The 17566-nt window shown below is 39.1% G+C and overlaps 1 protein-coding gene across 1 annotated transcript; it reads left to right on the top strand.

Moving 5' to 3' along the window:
* The first annotated feature begins 2891 nt into the window (after positions 1–2891).
* LOC136675395 (guanine nucleotide-binding protein subunit beta-4) lies at positions 2892–17498 on the top strand. Its single transcript, XM_066651912.1, has 10 exons — positions 2892–3061; positions 5321–5430; positions 6969–7007; positions 7975–8081; positions 8555–8618; positions 9070–9232; positions 9356–9422; positions 9648–9849; positions 10465–10681; positions 10937–17498. The coding sequence occupies exons 2-10, from the start codon at positions 5374–5376 to the stop codon at positions 11041–11043; spliced, it is 1023 nt and encodes a 340-aa protein (XP_066508009.1). The 5' UTR covers positions 2892–3061; positions 5321–5373; the 3' UTR covers positions 11044–17498.
* Positions 17499–17566: the final 68 nt, after the last annotated feature.

The following is a 17566-nucleotide window of genomic DNA, read 5'->3' as shown; positions in this document are numbered from 1 at the left end:
GGTACTTCTTATGTAACTGTATTCTCTTTAGTCCTTACTGTACCCTCTGCCACCTCAGTGTTGTTCTTAGGCCCAGTATGGCACAATTTATAGTGCAGAATGATGCTTGTAAATATGTGATTGTTCATGGATGTCACCACCACTGGATCCAATCTCCCCCATTCATTCAGTTTGTCATTCATTTTTCATCTCTAACTGTTCATGCTGATCAGGGTCACACTGGGTCAGGAGCCTACTCGGAATCACTTGGCACCTGGATGGGGCCAGTTTATCGCAGGGAACTACACACTCAACCAGTTACTCACTCAGTCACTCTCACCAATTTCACACACTCAATGTGTGCCTTCCAATGTATGTTTGGACTGTGGGAGGAAAGCGGAGCACAGATTGGAAACCCATCAGACACAGAGAACACACCACACTACTCACAGACAGTGACCCTATGCAGGTTTGAACCCAGGACCCAGAGGCCCTGCAACTGTGTGGCAGTCACACTACCCGCAGCACCACCGTGCTCCCATCACCGTGACCGTAAAGGAACCTGAGTTTGAAAATTTCTCTTCAGTAAACCATTTCACATCAACCACTCTAAAGGACTTTGTTTACATTGCAACCACTGAACAATGGAGAAATTTTGAAATAATGTACTATTACATTCAGCAAGAAAAGTCAATATTCATAATAAAAAATAATCAGTGACGGTAATCAGAATAGTTATTGTACTACTTTTACTATTAAACTTTCCAGAACACATTTCAATTCAGTTTAACTCTTTGTTTTCAAAGTAATACTTCACATTGCCCAAACATTGTTTTTATCATAGCTTCTATTCTCTTTAAACTTGCTTTCAGTTTCCATAAAAACAGCTGCAGAAATGTTTTCCACAAGAACAATCTAGGAAGGTGGTTGGATTTCCTGCTGCTTACATGGCTAGCAATCCCAAACACTTTCAGTGATGCTGATGTCTGGGCACTGGGGGCAGTCCATTATTTGTAGATCATGTACAGCTCCTGTTGCCTTCTTTTGTGTCTATTTCATTTGTTTCTTTTTCTCAGTAAGCGCTTATTGACAGCTCATCATCCTTTCAGACCCATAGTCTTCTCTACTATGGATTTTTGTTCTAGTCTGAAGCAAGAGTGGTCTTTATTTTCTCTTCTCTTTCAAAGATGAATGCTTTAAGTTATTTACATGGTTGTTATTTCTTGGTAATATTTGAACTAAACTGAAAAAAATGAATAAAATAAAGGCTGTTTTGACGGGAAAGGAAATAATATAAGTGTAATCTCAGTACATTGTTTATGTATAAAGAGCTTATATTCAAAGATGACAATCAAAATCCATTCATCTAAAGGAGGAGTGATGGAACAGATATTTCTATATATATTACACAGGATGTGGTGGAGGATCTGACAATATAGGTTAACACTGTGTCCTATTATTATGGCTCTGTCCCTTTAAGCTCTTGCAGCCCTCCACCCCTCCACCTAGGCTAACTGTAGCCTGCCGTAGACGTGATGACAGCTAAGTAAGTCCTCCACAGTGACAGCACTCTGATCCACACTGGAAAACACACTCCGGTGGGAGGGAGACTTCTACTACAGCTCCATCACCTGCTAACTTTGGGGACCACCATACACCAGGAGCATCTTTAGGTGAGACTGACAGATATCATTTATATATTTCCTTTTCTTCCTCTCCTCATTTGATTTCTCTTAATTTCTCTTTATACTTTAATGAGAATATGCTTTGATGTATCTTTGCTTTACGGCTTTGGTGGATGGCTTTAACCCTTTGCATACCAATAATGCCTCTATAGTGCTGGTGATTCTTAGAAAGCTTTGATGATATTGTGTAAATTTGTATTTATTTATTCATTATTTTAATGTCGGTTTAATTTGATTTATACACAACTGGGGTTCACTGTAAGTCTTAAACTGTAAAAGCCAGTTTTGAAACTGAAATTGAAACAAAAAAATGTCACAAATGTGGCAAAAAGGCACACACCCAAGGGATGTGGCCCTGGGAACCACCTTGAAAGGTCCACTTAAAACCCACATAAACCCCAAAAACTGCCAGAAACCTGTCTGTGTGGCCGGCTACACATGGTTAGGAGAATAACAATAGAAGAAAATGGAGGGCTATTTTTGTCCCTCTTCCACAGACAGTTGACTAAAATGTGTGGATTCTTCATAGAAAATCATAGTAACTCCAAATATGCCACATTAGTGCCAATAACAAGGCACCGACCCAAGGGATGTGGCTTTGGCAACGAGCAGAGTTTTAAACCCACACAAACCCTAAAAACAGTACTGTAACTTTTATACATTTCTGTGGCTTGGTTTGGAGCTTAGCAAGTCAGAAGAAAGAAAATGGAAGGTGCCATTTCCCTCCCTTTCTTCTATACCCACTGACTTAAATCACATTAAAGATGGTTCTCTATTGAAAATGTTGTGTATTTTAGAAAGCTGGCCTTATTTAGCAGAAAATTCCAGGCTTGTTTTTACTTTTACGGCCTTTTAAAGCAAATACTAAGTATTTGCAAACCTATTATCTTATCATTTTCTCTGAAAAAAGCACAATGAATGCTGTTTTTCGCCTTTTTGTTTGGGCCACACTTCAGCTGTGTGTGTGACTCCAGTCATTTTTGATAATTGAGGAAGCTGGTGGACTAGACCATTCTTCCAAAGGGGGCTGCCAACTATCAATGTAGTTAGGGAAAACAAAGATTTGGTCATACAAGTTAATTGAACTCGACACGAAACGAAATCAAATATTAGTAAATAACATCCTGATTTGTTATATCTCAAAAACAACGAAAATATTACGTCTGAAATTGAGTAAATATTTTGGAACACCCCTCTTTGCCCAATTGTTGCCATGCTCTCAATATCGGTATGGGTGTGGTGTGAATTTGGTTAGAAATCTCGTCCAATTTGGCGCCTTCAAACACAGTATTTTCAGCATTGAAGATCGGGAGAAAATGTCCAAAGTCGCAGTTTTAGATGTAGTATGAGTCCAAGAAGCTAAACGGAGTTTTTTCGTTGTTATTTCTGGATTTTAGGTAAGGTATCTCTTTCCCTGTAAGCCTTTAGCGATTAGCTTAGCGGCGGTGGGGTGAGAGTTGCTGTTGAACGGACTCTTTTACGATGTTTGATGTTTTTTCTCTTCGTTGTTTACGTCAATGACAGGTCTGTCTGCTTCAGATTATTGTTTTACTCCAATTGGGGCTTATTTCTGCTGTTTCTAAGCCGTGCAACATGTGGTTTACGGTGTTAATCCGTCTGCTTAGCTGCTTTCTAATATAACGTTAACGTTAGCAGCCAAAGGAAAACATCTGTATAACAGCAGTGTTTATTTGAGTCACAAAAAACAGGCGGCAGATTATCTTTAGCTAACTATATTTGAATTTTCATAAAAGACTATAAAATGCTGCCTGTATGTGTAAATGGTGTAAACACTATCTAAATCATGTTTTTATGTCCTTTACCCTGTCCATTCTCCAATTCCTATTAGCTTCTGCCGAGTTGCTGTCGGTCAGATTGTGGGATTATCACACTGATTTGCAGATATTGTCAGATTAAGATTTAGATTAAAAAGCCTGCTTTTATTTTACTCTTGGATTAAAGGGAAATTTAGAATCAATCCCTTTTGCCTTTTCTGAGTTAAGCCTGGGCGGCCCATTTTTTTGACATTTTATTTGTGATGTCAAATTTCGTATACCAAAAAAATAATAATAACAATTTATCCTGTTTTTTTATTATTATGTTTTCGACATATTTTAAATCTGCCCTAGATTTGAAGTCAGTATACTTTACTGTTTTCCTCTCATAAAATGGTTTGCGAGGGTTGGGAGCAGCTCTCTTCCTGTTTTTGAGACATTGCAGCATTGTGGTTCCTTAGAAACTTGTACAGAACTGAACACATTGCACACTCACTGTTACTGCCTTCCTCCCAGTGGCTGAAAGGCACAGATTTTTGGTTGGGGAATCCCATATTGAGCAAAGCAAATAGGTGGCAGGTGACCAGAAACACTGTCTTTGTGCTCAGTACGATACCAAAGTATCGTCTGTACCAATATACACCAGTATAAACACACAGAAGTGGGCAGTATTCAGCCTTTTCATTTATCCAGAAAAACATGGGGTCACAGAGATAAAAATCTTCTTTTACCTCAGATGACCTGGCTAAGAACTGTTGATAATGTATAGTTACAAATAATGCACCCCAAAAATAAATTTTAAACAAAAAGTCATTTTGTACCTAATTTATTGTCAAGGTGGACATTATTCATTTTTTTTTAAAAAATCACTGCTTTTTGTAATATTTAAATTAGCACAGCTACACCTTTGTGCCTATTTGTCATGTCATATATCTATTACTACTAGTAGTAAAAGCGAAAGTGTGGTGCACAAAAGTGAATATCCCATGACATAGCCTAATATCTTTGGAAAATATTGTGATACAAACTTTTATCAGCCTGGATGAAGAACAACATGTACCCTGCTCTGGCTTTAATCTGTATTAAATGTGATCAATATATTTTTGTTTTTGTGGTTTGTAAACAGCTTGATACTGACAATACCCTCAGCAGACAAAACCTAAACCCTAGCAAAACAAGGGTGGTGCATTTGGAAATAGGCCACATAAAACTACAGTGATTATATAATGATTGTTTAATGTAGTGTTTGCAGAGATGAACTAATTTAAGGAGTAATTTAATTACGCTCTGGTTCTAGAAGCAGCAATGGCACCAAAATGAACTTTGAAAGGTGTATATTGGCATCGTTTCTTACAATAACTATAACATATAATTATAATGACGATGTAGTAAACACTATCATTGGGTAAAGATAAATCTGGATTGGTGCCCTTGGCCCTGGATTATTTTTGGGAGGTTCTGACAACTTCGGTGAGGCGGTGCCAAGCAGTGCTGCCCCACACTCGAACAAAAGAGCACAGAGGCCGGCCTGACTTGGCACTGCTCTACTTCTCCAGTGTGGGTGAATTGTCTGCTGACACCGTTTTGGTTGAAATAGTCTTTTCAGCCTGGTGAAAATTATTGCATACTTTCTCATGTAATATTTTCTCAAATTAAGCTCTAAAGTATTCTAAAGTATGCTTCGGCACTTTAAACCTGAATCTCCTCTGAATCAGAACCTGAATGAGTTGCTACTAAACCTGCCCATTGACTTCTGTAGGTGCAGTGTAATGTGTTTTGATTATTGTTCTTGGTAGCTGACTGTAAACTAGATTAAGCTGAAATACATTGGAATATTCATGTAAGGTAGGTATTTATTTGTTTGTTTGTTTGCCCTTGCAGGCCTCTGTGTTACTTCACAGTGAGAAGAGGAGTACAGCCCTTAGCGGAGGATCATGAGTGAGTTGGAGCAGTTACGGCAGGAGGCCGAGCAGCTCCGCAACCAAATCAGAGTAAGAAAACCTTCCAAACACCTACACATGCATAATTCTACTGTCCCTTAATCTGAACCTTCTGAACATGCCCTTTCTGTCCGTCCAATTCAAAACCAATTCCAAAGCTTCACATACATGTACGTATACATACATGCAGTTTCCTTAAAGATAAAGTTCCAGGGTGATTTCTCTGCAGCATAACTCTAAAGAATATTTTGTCAGTGTTCAGACTTCTCTCTTTCTGTTGTAGCTGTAGGAAAACTGAAGAATTTTCAGATCGAAACAGCTGCAATTTTAATTTTAGCCTGAAAGTTTTAAGTAGAGCATTTAATCTCGATAAAACAGAGCTTGTGATGACTTGAACCTATCAGAAACGCTGTGTGCTATGACATCACAACTACACTGTCTGGTAAAATGGGATCCGCATTTAAGTCTTAAGCTACATAAAGTGGTTGTGTTGGTTTCCTTTACTGGAACAATGGACCTGGATTTGGATTTGTTAGGAGTTAATCACAATTTAAATCACAGTCATAATATTGATCTATAAAATCACAATTACATACAGCCCCCAAATTATTCAACCTTGATTTGCACCAAACATTTTATTACCATGGTCAATAATTTCAGTTTGTTTCCCAGGACTTGGTAAAAGAACAGATAAACTGTTCATGTGAATCTCCCTTGTAGTAGAGGGCAATGGACAAGTCCTTCTGATTGGCTTCTTTTAGAAGTATATGCCATTTATTTATTTATTTTTTTACATGCCTAGTAAAACCTCAAATTTGTTGTCTGTTGTAACTAACTGTATGCCGTACCAAGCAGTGGATATAGTAGAACTTAAAAAGCTTTGGAGTGTGATCTTTAAATGAAGAAATTAAGTATTATTCCTACAGTGCTTAATATTGGTTTTAGGTTCATCCAGCTTGAGCAACACAGCTTTGTAAAATAGCTCATATTTTACCACACAGTCATTGATAACTTCTTTGACATGACAGCCTAGATCCTGACCTAGTTTGTCCATGTCTTGGTGTTGTTGAAAGTAACACTGCTGGGTCAGAGTGATAGGCTGGAAGGTTGTAAAAATATACGCTATATTGTCAAGAGTATGTGGGCATTCATTTATCCAGTGTTTCTTCAGAAATTGTTGTCGATAGCTTGTTTCTTCTAAGGAACATTGCTGTGTCAATTTAGTTGCATTCAGCTATGAGAGCATTAGTAAGGTCTTCTACAGCTGATGTTGGATGATCAGTTCTGATTTGCAAAATGCCCTCTAACTCATCTTAGAATTATTGGTTAGAGCTCCATCACTCCAGAAACCAAAGGTCCACTTCTCCACAAACATATGCTGAGGGTGCTTTTTATTCTAAAACACTATTTTTTCACAAAACAGACTGGTTTCATTCCCAGCTTGGACAGGAATGCCATGCTACATCCATAAAAGTCCTTGGGCAGGGTGACTAACACCACATTTGGGTACATCTGTAATAAAATTAAAACTGCAGTCTCTATGGATCGTGCGCCAAATGCTATAAATGTAAATGTATTCTTAATTGCAGGATGCCAGAAAAGCATGCAGTGACTCCAGCTTGTCCCAGGTAAGAACATCATCTCATCTGTAGGTTTTTCTCTGTGCTGACCCTGCCCATCTTGTCATGTGTTTGGTCCATGGAGATTCCCACTTGTCTGCTCTGCGAGCCCGGCTCAGACATGCAACTCTGCAGCTAACCCACATGCCCAACATGCTCTTAAGTGCTCTGAAATATTAAACACCCTCCTGCATGCCATGGTCTCCATCAAACTTTAAACATCATCTCATGCCCTGCTGCTTTGGTGAATTTTATAATTTGATAATGATTTTTTTTTTCCTCCCTCCCTACCATTTTTGACAACCATTGTGTCTTTATAAGGGTGTGTCCCATTCAGCAATTTGCTACATCTTTGCTGCATATCTGATAATAAAACTATAATAATAATAATATAAATAATAATGTTGCCTAAGGCTCAGTGATTAATTATTGTTGTATTAAAATCTCAATTTGACAAGTGCTATTTTAATCTTGACGAGCTGTGATTTTTAGTTATTTTTTACATCATTCAACATTGTTTTAGGAAGTTTAAGTGGGGAATTATAATCTAATAACACATGGTTTGTGGTTGGGTACACTGCATTCAGGATTCGAGTTCTAAGTTTATAGAAAGTAATTACATATTGTGATATATTTAAATAGATATTGAATTTTCTTTCTGTCAAAATATAGCTGTAATATTCATTGAAATGTTTCTGTAATGAGGTAGGCATAAGTTTCATATAATGATATTTTATGTGCTGTGTTACCAACATGTTGGTAACATCTGGCTTCTGAGACTTGTTAAATATATGAATCTTACTAGAATATTATCTTTAGAATCAGGCACTTCCAGTACTTTCCAAAATGTCAAAATCACAGCTCCACCTAGGTTATTCATTAATTCCTTTGCATACCATGTGTGATATGTGGTTATTTACAAAGGCTCTTTTTTTTAATGTATCTAACATTTTTCTCTTTTTTCTGGTCTGTTTAGATCACAGCTGGGCTGGATTCGGTGGGGAGGATCCAGATGAGGACGAGACGAACCCTCCGAGGCCATTTAGCCAAAATCTACGCCATGCACTGGGCCACAGATTCCAGGTCAGTAGAAAGAACGAGGGAAATGGAGGGACAAACAGAAGGTTTGGAGGAGAGTGGGAGGATGGGTGGGTTCCCTCAGAGAAACCCTGCAGGTCTGTCAGTGTACACTCAATGAATAATACAGCAGCCCGCTCACAACTCAATGGTGTCCTGAGATTATGCTGGCTGCCTCCTGCTCCCCGTCTCCCTCTTTCCTCTTTTTTCCCTCCCCTTCTCCCACCCTCTCCACCATCAGCTATTCTCTCTGTTTCACTTATTGCATCCCTTCCTTATTCTTGAATGGTGGGGACAAGTAATTGTTCTGTTGGAAAAAGTCTGTTTATAGATGATGTGATTGTGGGGAGAAAAATTGTTTAGTGTTTTTAAATGTCAGCGAAACATACATACTGCTCAGTGGGTGCTGTATTTAAATCAGCATTTAGTTAATTATCTGTCTGGTTTAAGCTTGACCTTCCTTTTGTTTTGTTTTTCAGGCTGCTAGTTAGTGCCTCACAAGATGGCAAACTCATTATCTGGGACAGCTACACAACAAACAAGGTGAGTGTATTGTACACTGAACACTTCCTCTATAAAGAGAGCCCAGCATCTATCGTAGTGTCCGCCTATCTACCTCAAACAATATGGTCATCATGTTAATGACAGTCAGTTGTAACGGCTAGAAACGTATGAGTTCTAGAAGGACAGTTTAGCTATATTCAATTCTTTAAACAAGTCCTTAGGATAATGCAGGTTGTGGTGTGATTGTAGCCATTACTTTTCCCTCATTTTACACACCATACAGGGAGTAAAAATCCCTAATACATTTAAAGTTATTGTAATGTAATTTGACCAGTTCTGTTTTAGTAGTATATGTGGTCAATGATGCTGTGTATTAAAAGACAAAATTTCTTCATTCATTTCAGTATTTTTACATGTTGTAACATCCATCACCTTCTCTCTCCCTTCTCCTCCTTCCTCCCCCCTCTCCCTCTTTTGATTCTGTTTCCAGATCCATGCCATTCCATTGCGCTCGTCCTGGGTGATGACCTGTGCCTATGCTCCTTCTGGAAACTATGTGGCCTGCGGAGGCCTGGACAACATCTGCTCCATCTACAGTCTTAAAACCCGTGAGGGCAATGTCAGGGTCACAAGAGAACTGCCAGGGCACACAGGTAAACACACCCAGATCTGTGAGAGGATTGTGTTCTGGAAACACTGTTGTGGTGTATAACTTGGAAGCTATTGCCCTGTCGTAGCTGAAATACATCATCCTGATGTATCTTTCTTCCAATAAGGTTATTTGTCATGCTGTCGTTTCTTGGATGATAGCCAGATAGTCACCAGCTCTGGAGACACCACTTGGTGAGTGAAGAATGTAGCATAACAACTTTCTCATCTATAATATCTCACAACAGTTTCTCGCATCCCAGAATGTGGTAATAATAAAAATCAAGAGCCTTTTTTTTTTAAATAATCTTGAGTAATGAATGTAGATCTTTCCCTGGTTCTGTGCATTTCAAAAAGCAAACTGAACATTTTGAATTAGTGTTCCAGTTATTCATCACGTCTCTCTCTCTTCTGTCTCAGTGCCCTGTGGGACATAGAGACGGGTCAGCAGGCAACTATCTTCACAGGCCACAGTGGAGATGTGATGAGCCTTTCTCTCAGCCCCGATTCCAGGACCTTTGTCTCTGGGGCCTGTGACGCCACTTCCAAACTGTGGGACATCAGAGATGGCATGTGCAGACAGTCCTTCACCGGACATGTCTCTGACATCAACGCTGTCTGTGTGAGTGTGGGGTGAAGAGCCGTTAATGGCATTGAGTGTAATTTAGAGTTGTTGTTTTTTATATATTTGTCGGTCACTTACACGTTACATTTCAGTTAAATTAGAGACCATGGAAGTTTTTCCACAGTTGTTAGCGTTCTCAATTTTGTTTAAACGACTTATATAATGTGATTTGCGAGCACTTATATCCATGACTTAAATCTGTCAAATAGAGCATTTATGGAGAGAGGTTTTGTCTTATGGCCTGCTGCTGTAACCGTTTTAGAGCAGTGTAGTGTTTTTGAGCTTGGGATATGTTGTCTATTGGGAAAGATTAAGCATGTGTCTGCATTGGGTTTGGGTACTTAAACAACTGTATTCAGTGAACATGAAAATCATGTTTACATGATAACTAATCACAAACTAGAATGTCATGGTTGTGACAGCTGTAGATGCGTGTGCTTAGGATTTTAACACTCACCCACTAGTCACTCCCTCAAGTTTTAGCTCATGCTAATACAACTGTTGAAGCTCAAGTTCCATCACACCCTGACTGTGAGGGTTAATGAACTTTATTGCCACTTGCTTGTAACACACAGATCTTTAGTGTTTTCTCCATCTGTCTGGCCTTTTCAGTTCTTCCCTAATGGAAATGCATTCACGACCGGATCAGACGATGCCACATGTCGCTTGTTTGACCTGCGTGCTGACCAGGAGCTGATGATGTACTCGCACGACAACATCATCTGCGGCATCACCTCTGTGGCCTTCTCCAAGAGTGGCCGTCTGCTGCTGGCTGGCTATGACGACTTCAACTGCAATGTGTGGGACACGCTGAAGGGAGAACGAGCAGGTTTGTGACAATAACATACACTGGCAACATATGTCTAATGCAAAAAAAATATTTTGGATTTGTTTGGAATACATTTACGGCATTTTGAATGATGTCTGCTTATGGCCCCAATATGACAGTGGTATAATTAGACTAGTCGGGGTAAAGTAGCTCTAACAGGTTTGAATTAGAACAGCTGTTACTGATACAAATACACATTGATCAGCTATGATCATTCATATTAGATCACTGATTTTTATATTTTCTTACTCACAGGTGTCTTGGCTGGGCACGATAACAGGGTCAGCTGTTTAGGTGTGACCAACGACGGCATGGCAGTGGCCACGGGCTCGTGGGACAGCTTCCTCAGGATATGGAACTGACCTGATTGGAAGGGACTCCGGAGAGTGACGGCCCACTCTGTCCAATCAGTCACTGTAGCGTCCTGCTGCCACAGAGGAAACCCTACTCCTCCTTCTCTTCTTCCTCCCTCCCTCCCTCCCTCCCTCTCTTTTCCAGGTGACCTGGTTTTCTTCTTCTCTTACTAGAGCCTGCCCCCCACCTCCCCTCCAGCCTTGAGTCAGCTGCAGAGGACGAGGCCCAACTATGAGGACCCTCTCTTATCTCTTTCTCTCGGTTTCTATCTATCTGTCTATCCGTCTGTCTGTGTACACGGCCTCATAACCTAAAGAACATGGGGGATAGACTGTGTTGTGTATATACGATATTTGCTATTCTATGTGCTTTTATGTGAAATGTATGCACTTCTGACAGTGTTTGGATGTTGATGTGCGGATTCTCGTGGTGGGTGTGTCAGTTGTCATTGTGTTTCCTTGATTAGGGATTTTTTTTTTAACAGTTGCAATCACAATGTAGTTCTGCTGCACACACCAGGGCACTGCCAACGGTTAGGGTTTCTCCAACATATAAAAAAAAACTGACGCACTGTCCAGTGTAGGTGCCAAAATCAGCCTGCACTGGCCAGGTTAATGAAACAGTGTTGTTGAAGTATTGCGAGATGACCTAAGGGGGAGTTCTGTCTTTTTCCCCCTCCCAAATTGTTGCATAATTCAGTTGCGGAGATGTAAATAAAGTCATTTGAGTGGTTTGATGTGAAAGGGATAGTTGTGCATTGCAGCGAATTTAAAATGTCTCATTGCTGTACAGTGCTATTGCCTAGGAATCAGGAATTATGATGTTGCAAATATAGTCAGTATAGCATTTTATTCACTATCAAAACAACCACCAGCGAACCTACACTTCAGCGCTTTTAATAAATATTGTAAAAATACTACTATATTAGTTTAGGTTTTATTTTGCTTTACAATGCCATGCATGTACCACTGCCTTTAAGGGAAAATAAAAACTGGTTTGTTGAGCCAAAACCTCATCTCCAGAACAAAATCAGTGTATTCATAGCCATTCCACACAGTTCCTTTATGTGATGTATTTTATTAGAGCCATTTAGACAACACTGCTGTGATTACATCTGATGCCAGGTTTCCCTAGTACAGCATTTCACAACAAACCACTGTGACTTTAACCATTGAATTATTAAGATTTTTGAATCTCCCCTTTAAAGTAGCATTCCAGCCCACATCTGCTGTTACTGCAGACATGGTTGATTACCACTGACAATCTCTTCAACTCCTTTCCCTGTAGATAGTAAGAAAACCAAGTCCAGTTAAGACCTGTAATATAATTCAATGGGCAGGTGCTGAATCATCTTGGCATTGGCTTCTTTGAGTCAGTGTCTTTTTTTCGTTTGTTAGGGATCTGATTGTCTGTGGTAGTGAGTTATGTTACAGAAGCAGCTGATTGTACTGGAAAGCAGACTTTTCTTTTGACGAAAGTCAGTCATGAAATGAACATTCCTCACTGTCTTCACTTTAAACCTGGTGTACTGAGAAGCCCAGCTTTGTGAGAGAACCCCAGTTCAGCTGAAGGAGCACTGGAGGGGTGCACAGAGCCTCAGTGACACCGTCCCTTGTGATCCAGGCTTGAGTGTGTTTAGGGCATTAATAGTCAGCCATGGTGCCTCCTGCTCTGTCAAAAAGCGGCCCCAGTAGCTGCCATTGTACCAGTTTGTATTTGCTGTCCTCAAGCCATCATGCAGTATTGTTTTGAGCAAATTTGTCTGGACGCCATCCAGTTGGATGGACAGAAGTAGTTTTGGAAGCGTATTTGGCTTCTGTCAGTTTTGTTGAAGGAACTGTGGTACTCTCTGTATAACTCTACATTGGTCCAGTTTGAAATAAACCTACCACGGCCTATGGGTAGGATATTCATTTGGCAGACTGACCTCATACCGCGCTAACCAGGATGTGCTACATAAGAGGCCTTGCTCTCTGCCATCTTGACTCTGGCAGTGTGTACTGTACTTGACACCACACACCTTAAAGGTATATTCCGGTGTTTTCCAAACTTTAAAAAAACACGTCTTGTTTAAACATTTGCTGACATTTTCTAAGCTGCCCGTTGACGTGTATCAAAATATTTTTGGGAAAATGCGTACTTTAATGATGGCTACATGAGCCAATACCGGTATCTGCTATTTTTATGTCTGAATCTGATATTGTCAATACATAGACATTTATTAAATGCAGAAATTGGATTCAGTTCACCTGGATTACCATTTTAGTTTGTGGGGTGAGGTATGACAAGAACAGAAACAATACCTGGTTGATTCCAAGACATTTTCTGTCGTGTTTTTTTTTTTTTTTTTTTTTTTTTTTTTTTTTTTGAAAGCCAGAAATCCTGTTGACCCTAAACCCTTATAATAGGAAGAGATTGGGAAGACCATATGCTACAGGTGTGGCAGAACAGTTCAATAAATACCGGAATATTTCTTTAAAACAGCACAAATCGGCAGATGTTTATGAACGCGTAGCTGCACATAAACACACCGCTTCTACTTAAGGGTGATACAGCCGAGTCTTAAACTCATGTGTCTTTTTTTTTTTCTTTGTATGTGACCACAAGCTTCACTGTGTGTAATTTTCCACAAATGTGAGATGTGTGTGTTTATAAAACGGCACAGGGACAACTTCCTGTGTCAAACTCGAGAAGAGCGCAAGCCTTAACTGTCATAGTTCACTTGAAAGTCAGTAATCACCTTCATATTGTGCCAGTGGGTATGAATGAACTAGAGGAATGAAGGCTATTGTTATGAGTCTATTATAACCTGATTAACATGGTTTTTCTAATTTTTTTCCCTCTGTGAATGAAATGCTCTACTTCTCAATTCAGCTTTAGATATTTTATTTTAATTTTTCGGGTTGCTGAAGTGTCTGATGTTTAAGAGTTCCCAGACCTTAGAGTTCCCAGTGATTTGTTTTTTTTATATATCTCTCTCAGTTTTAGTACTCTGTTGTGAGTGGAGTTCTTTTTTTGTTTTATTTCCTGCATTGTACTGTACTTTGGCCTGGCTTCGTCCATTTGCCATATGTTCTGTTTCCTTCACTTACACAATACCATAAAGTATGGCATAAATTTGCCCACTTATTGTGTCTAGCGATGCTTCTGAATTGCCAAAAGATGTTAATTGTGACTTCCCACATTTAACATGATGTTTTTAGCAGTACATTTGTTTTTCCTTCAGTATAGCAACAAAACTGTATATAGTATGATATGAATGTATTCTGTTGAGCAAATGCAGGCTAATGGAATTAAACACAATTTCCAAAATCATCTGAAAATTAATGAGGAATAAGGAGAAAGCTAATGACTATCCTATGGATACTTTGGCGAGCTTCCTGGAACTTATCCTATGGATAACCGTGTTCTAGCAAGGCTTCTTCAGCCAGAATGTCAGAAAAATCAGCTTTCTCCTTTAGATATTTGGAAAATAGCTACTTTTTAATCCATAAAGTACATTGGAGATCCTATCTCAGTCAGGGCAAACAGGGAAGTTCAGCTTTGAAACAACTGTGAAAGATTAGAAATCCCGAGAATTTAAGCCCGAATAGTATTGCTTAGGCCTAATTCCTCACTTCCTCTAATGCCTCCGCGGGGGGAAATACGTGTTGTAGGGTGAAAAGTCTTTGTCTCAGTGAAGCAACCTTTTGTTGCACTTGATTATTCTTTTTGTGCCAGAGTACCACAGCAGTAAAAGGGCTGTCACCATTAAACATATTTGGAATAGAGTGTTGTACAGATGAATTAAGCTTTCAAACCAACATGTTACTGAACAATGTGAAGCCTTTAAAATGGAAACACTGGCAAAATGTAAGAAAGGCAGGCTCAGTTTCTTACTGTAAGTTAAATCTTTTAACCGCTTCAGCTTCTTTATTCTGTAAGATTTGTTGGCCTACTTTTTAATTGACAACAATTCTTGACCAATTTGGCTTATTCCAAAGCTTTCCCCCTCGAGTATTGTTAAAAGAAGTGAGGATTGGCTCTGCTCTTCTGGATTAGTTGTTGTTAAATGTTGCCAAACTGGATGAAGCTCTGCTTGTAACCTGCAGTTTCATCAACATAGAAATTTAGATGAAACTGAGAAGCCCCCGCCCCAAGCTCGCTGTCAGAAATGAAAGTTCGTGTGAGGTAAAGCTCTTCACGTCTCTGCCCTGCTGCCATCGATCTCTTCATCACCGGAATCGTTCTGCAGAGCTCTCACACAGCTGCAGTTTCGATTTGAAGTTTAGTTTTGCCGCTGTTTATTTGCAGTGGCACATGCTGGGGGTGTAAAATCTAATCTCTGAAATGGATTATACCACTGTTTTTTAGAAAACGATTCGTGGAGTCTGATCTGTGAATCACAATTCTGTTCAAATCGGTTGATTTTTCAAAACATACGAAACACACAAATGTAACGAGACGGGTCATTTGTTTAAAAGCTGGGTTATTCTGGTTAGCCAGATAATCTGAGCCCAAAATCAGGCTTGTCCAATAAGAGAAGAGCTGAAAAAGATTCTTGGACAGTCCAACTTGTTAAGTTATGTTTTGTGAAATACTCCCTAGAGCAGACACTAAAACCAACACAGTGTACAATATAGGAATGTGTAAGGTGTATGTTAAAACAATACCTTACATTAATCTTTGTAACTTAAATACTTGAAAAATACACATTTAAAAAGAAATCAAATTGAGCCCATTTTGTAAAACTGGCCACACCTTGGACCCTGCAATGCCCCACACCCAATAATCACTATTAGTTTTGGTAATTGGTCCTGAACGTGGGTTTTGTTTGTTTGTTTATTTTTTGTTATTACTTGAGAATTTGCAGTTGTAATTTTAAGGTAAATAAAACCACGTACTTAACAGTTATCAGTTGTAATTTTACACCCTTAGTGTAAGACTATGGACCGTTTGTCTGACACCAGTTCTATGTTTCATACGTGACTAAAATACCAGTGAACAGCACAGAAATAACCGAAGTGCACTCGTCAAGCTGGGGACCAGCTCCAGGCATTACTGCATTCCTGTACTTCATCACTGAGAACATACACTCCGGAAAACGATCTAGAAAGTGAAATCAACTCAAGATCTAGTTGATATATGTTTCTGATCTTTCTCATTATTAGATTATTTAAGGTTTTCTAGACGATTACGATGACTTTATTGAGACGGTCTCGATATTGGAAAGTAATTTTCATTTAAAGACAATGTTATAAATATATAAAATAATTACAAAATATGTGAAAAAGATCAATAATCAGGAATGAGAAATATTGCATATAACAAATAGACTGAAGGTGATTTCACCAGATGTTTTTAGAGTGTACATGTGACTGCAAAGGCGTAGAAATGCCTTTTTAATGTGCCTGTACTACACAGCCAAGTCATCATCATCATCATCATAACTATCACTGTATTACACCAATTACTCAAGCATCCATTTGACCGTGCTGAATAATCCAATTAAACATTAAAGGTGTTCATTGTTTTACGTTTTTTTTTTATTAGTATTTTCATTTTTTTATATATCACTGCCTCTCTTTCCCTGTCCAGATTAATCACAGATTGTGAGGAAAAAATGTCAGTAAAACATATTGTTCTTAATTCTCACTTATTCGTGTTGATTACCTTAACTTTTTATCATCAGGAGCGGATTTTGTATTATTTTCTGTAAGTCCAGAGGAAAAAAAACAACAAAAAAACAAAAAACACAATGATTATTATTCACAGTGGACGCTTTTTATGAATCCTTTATTTAGTTTTGTTTTTTTAAACACCAGATTTTTATTTGTATTTGTACAGTGGCTGAGTGATACTTGTTGCTGTGTGTTCTCATAACCAATAAAAAGCTTTTCATCAAAGCTCAGCGTTGGACTTGTGCATATAAAGTGTTGTTGAGGTCCAATTATCTAAAGAGGGACATATTTTGTGCTTAAGACTATATGCCTCTGCAGATTTCAATTTAAATAGAGTCATATTAGCCTGGATAAAATCACTTGTGGGGTCTTGTGACAGTTAAAAGAGCCCCCTGTTGTGAAGGAAAGGCTGACCTTCACACCTAGGAACAGAGCTTATATTAGAAAGACAGGTGTTCCACTGTCCACCGTTAGAGGGCAGTTATTCACCAGGGACAACAGTATCAACAGTAACAGCATATTCCACTGTTTAGATAAAAATCCATAGGATTCTAATTTTATAAATGTAGTATTTAAGTGCAAATCTGAGGAAAACCACAAAGGAATAAATAAACTCCTCAGAGGGTAAACACCAGTGTAAACATCTATGATCCTCAATTAGTAGTAGTAGTAATAATAATTATATTCATTAATAGTCACACAGCTCCAGGGGCCTGGGGGTTGTGGGTTCGAGTCCGCTCCGGGTGACTGTCTGTGAGGAGTTGGTGTGTGAATGTGTGAGTGTGTGTGTGTGTGTGTGTTACCCTGTGAGGGACTGGCGCCCCCTCCAGGGTGCGTTCCTGCCTTGCGCCCAATGATTCCAGGTAGGCTC

The sequence above is a fragment of the Hoplias malabaricus genome, chromosome X1, assembly GCF_029633855.1.
Source record: "Hoplias malabaricus isolate fHopMal1 chromosome X1, fHopMal1.hap1, whole genome shotgun sequence".
NCBI lineage: Eukaryota > Metazoa > Chordata > Actinopteri > Characiformes > Erythrinidae > Hoplias > Hoplias malabaricus.
Note: the sequence above shows the minus strand (reverse complement) of the source record. Positions and strands in the feature narration are given on the sequence as shown.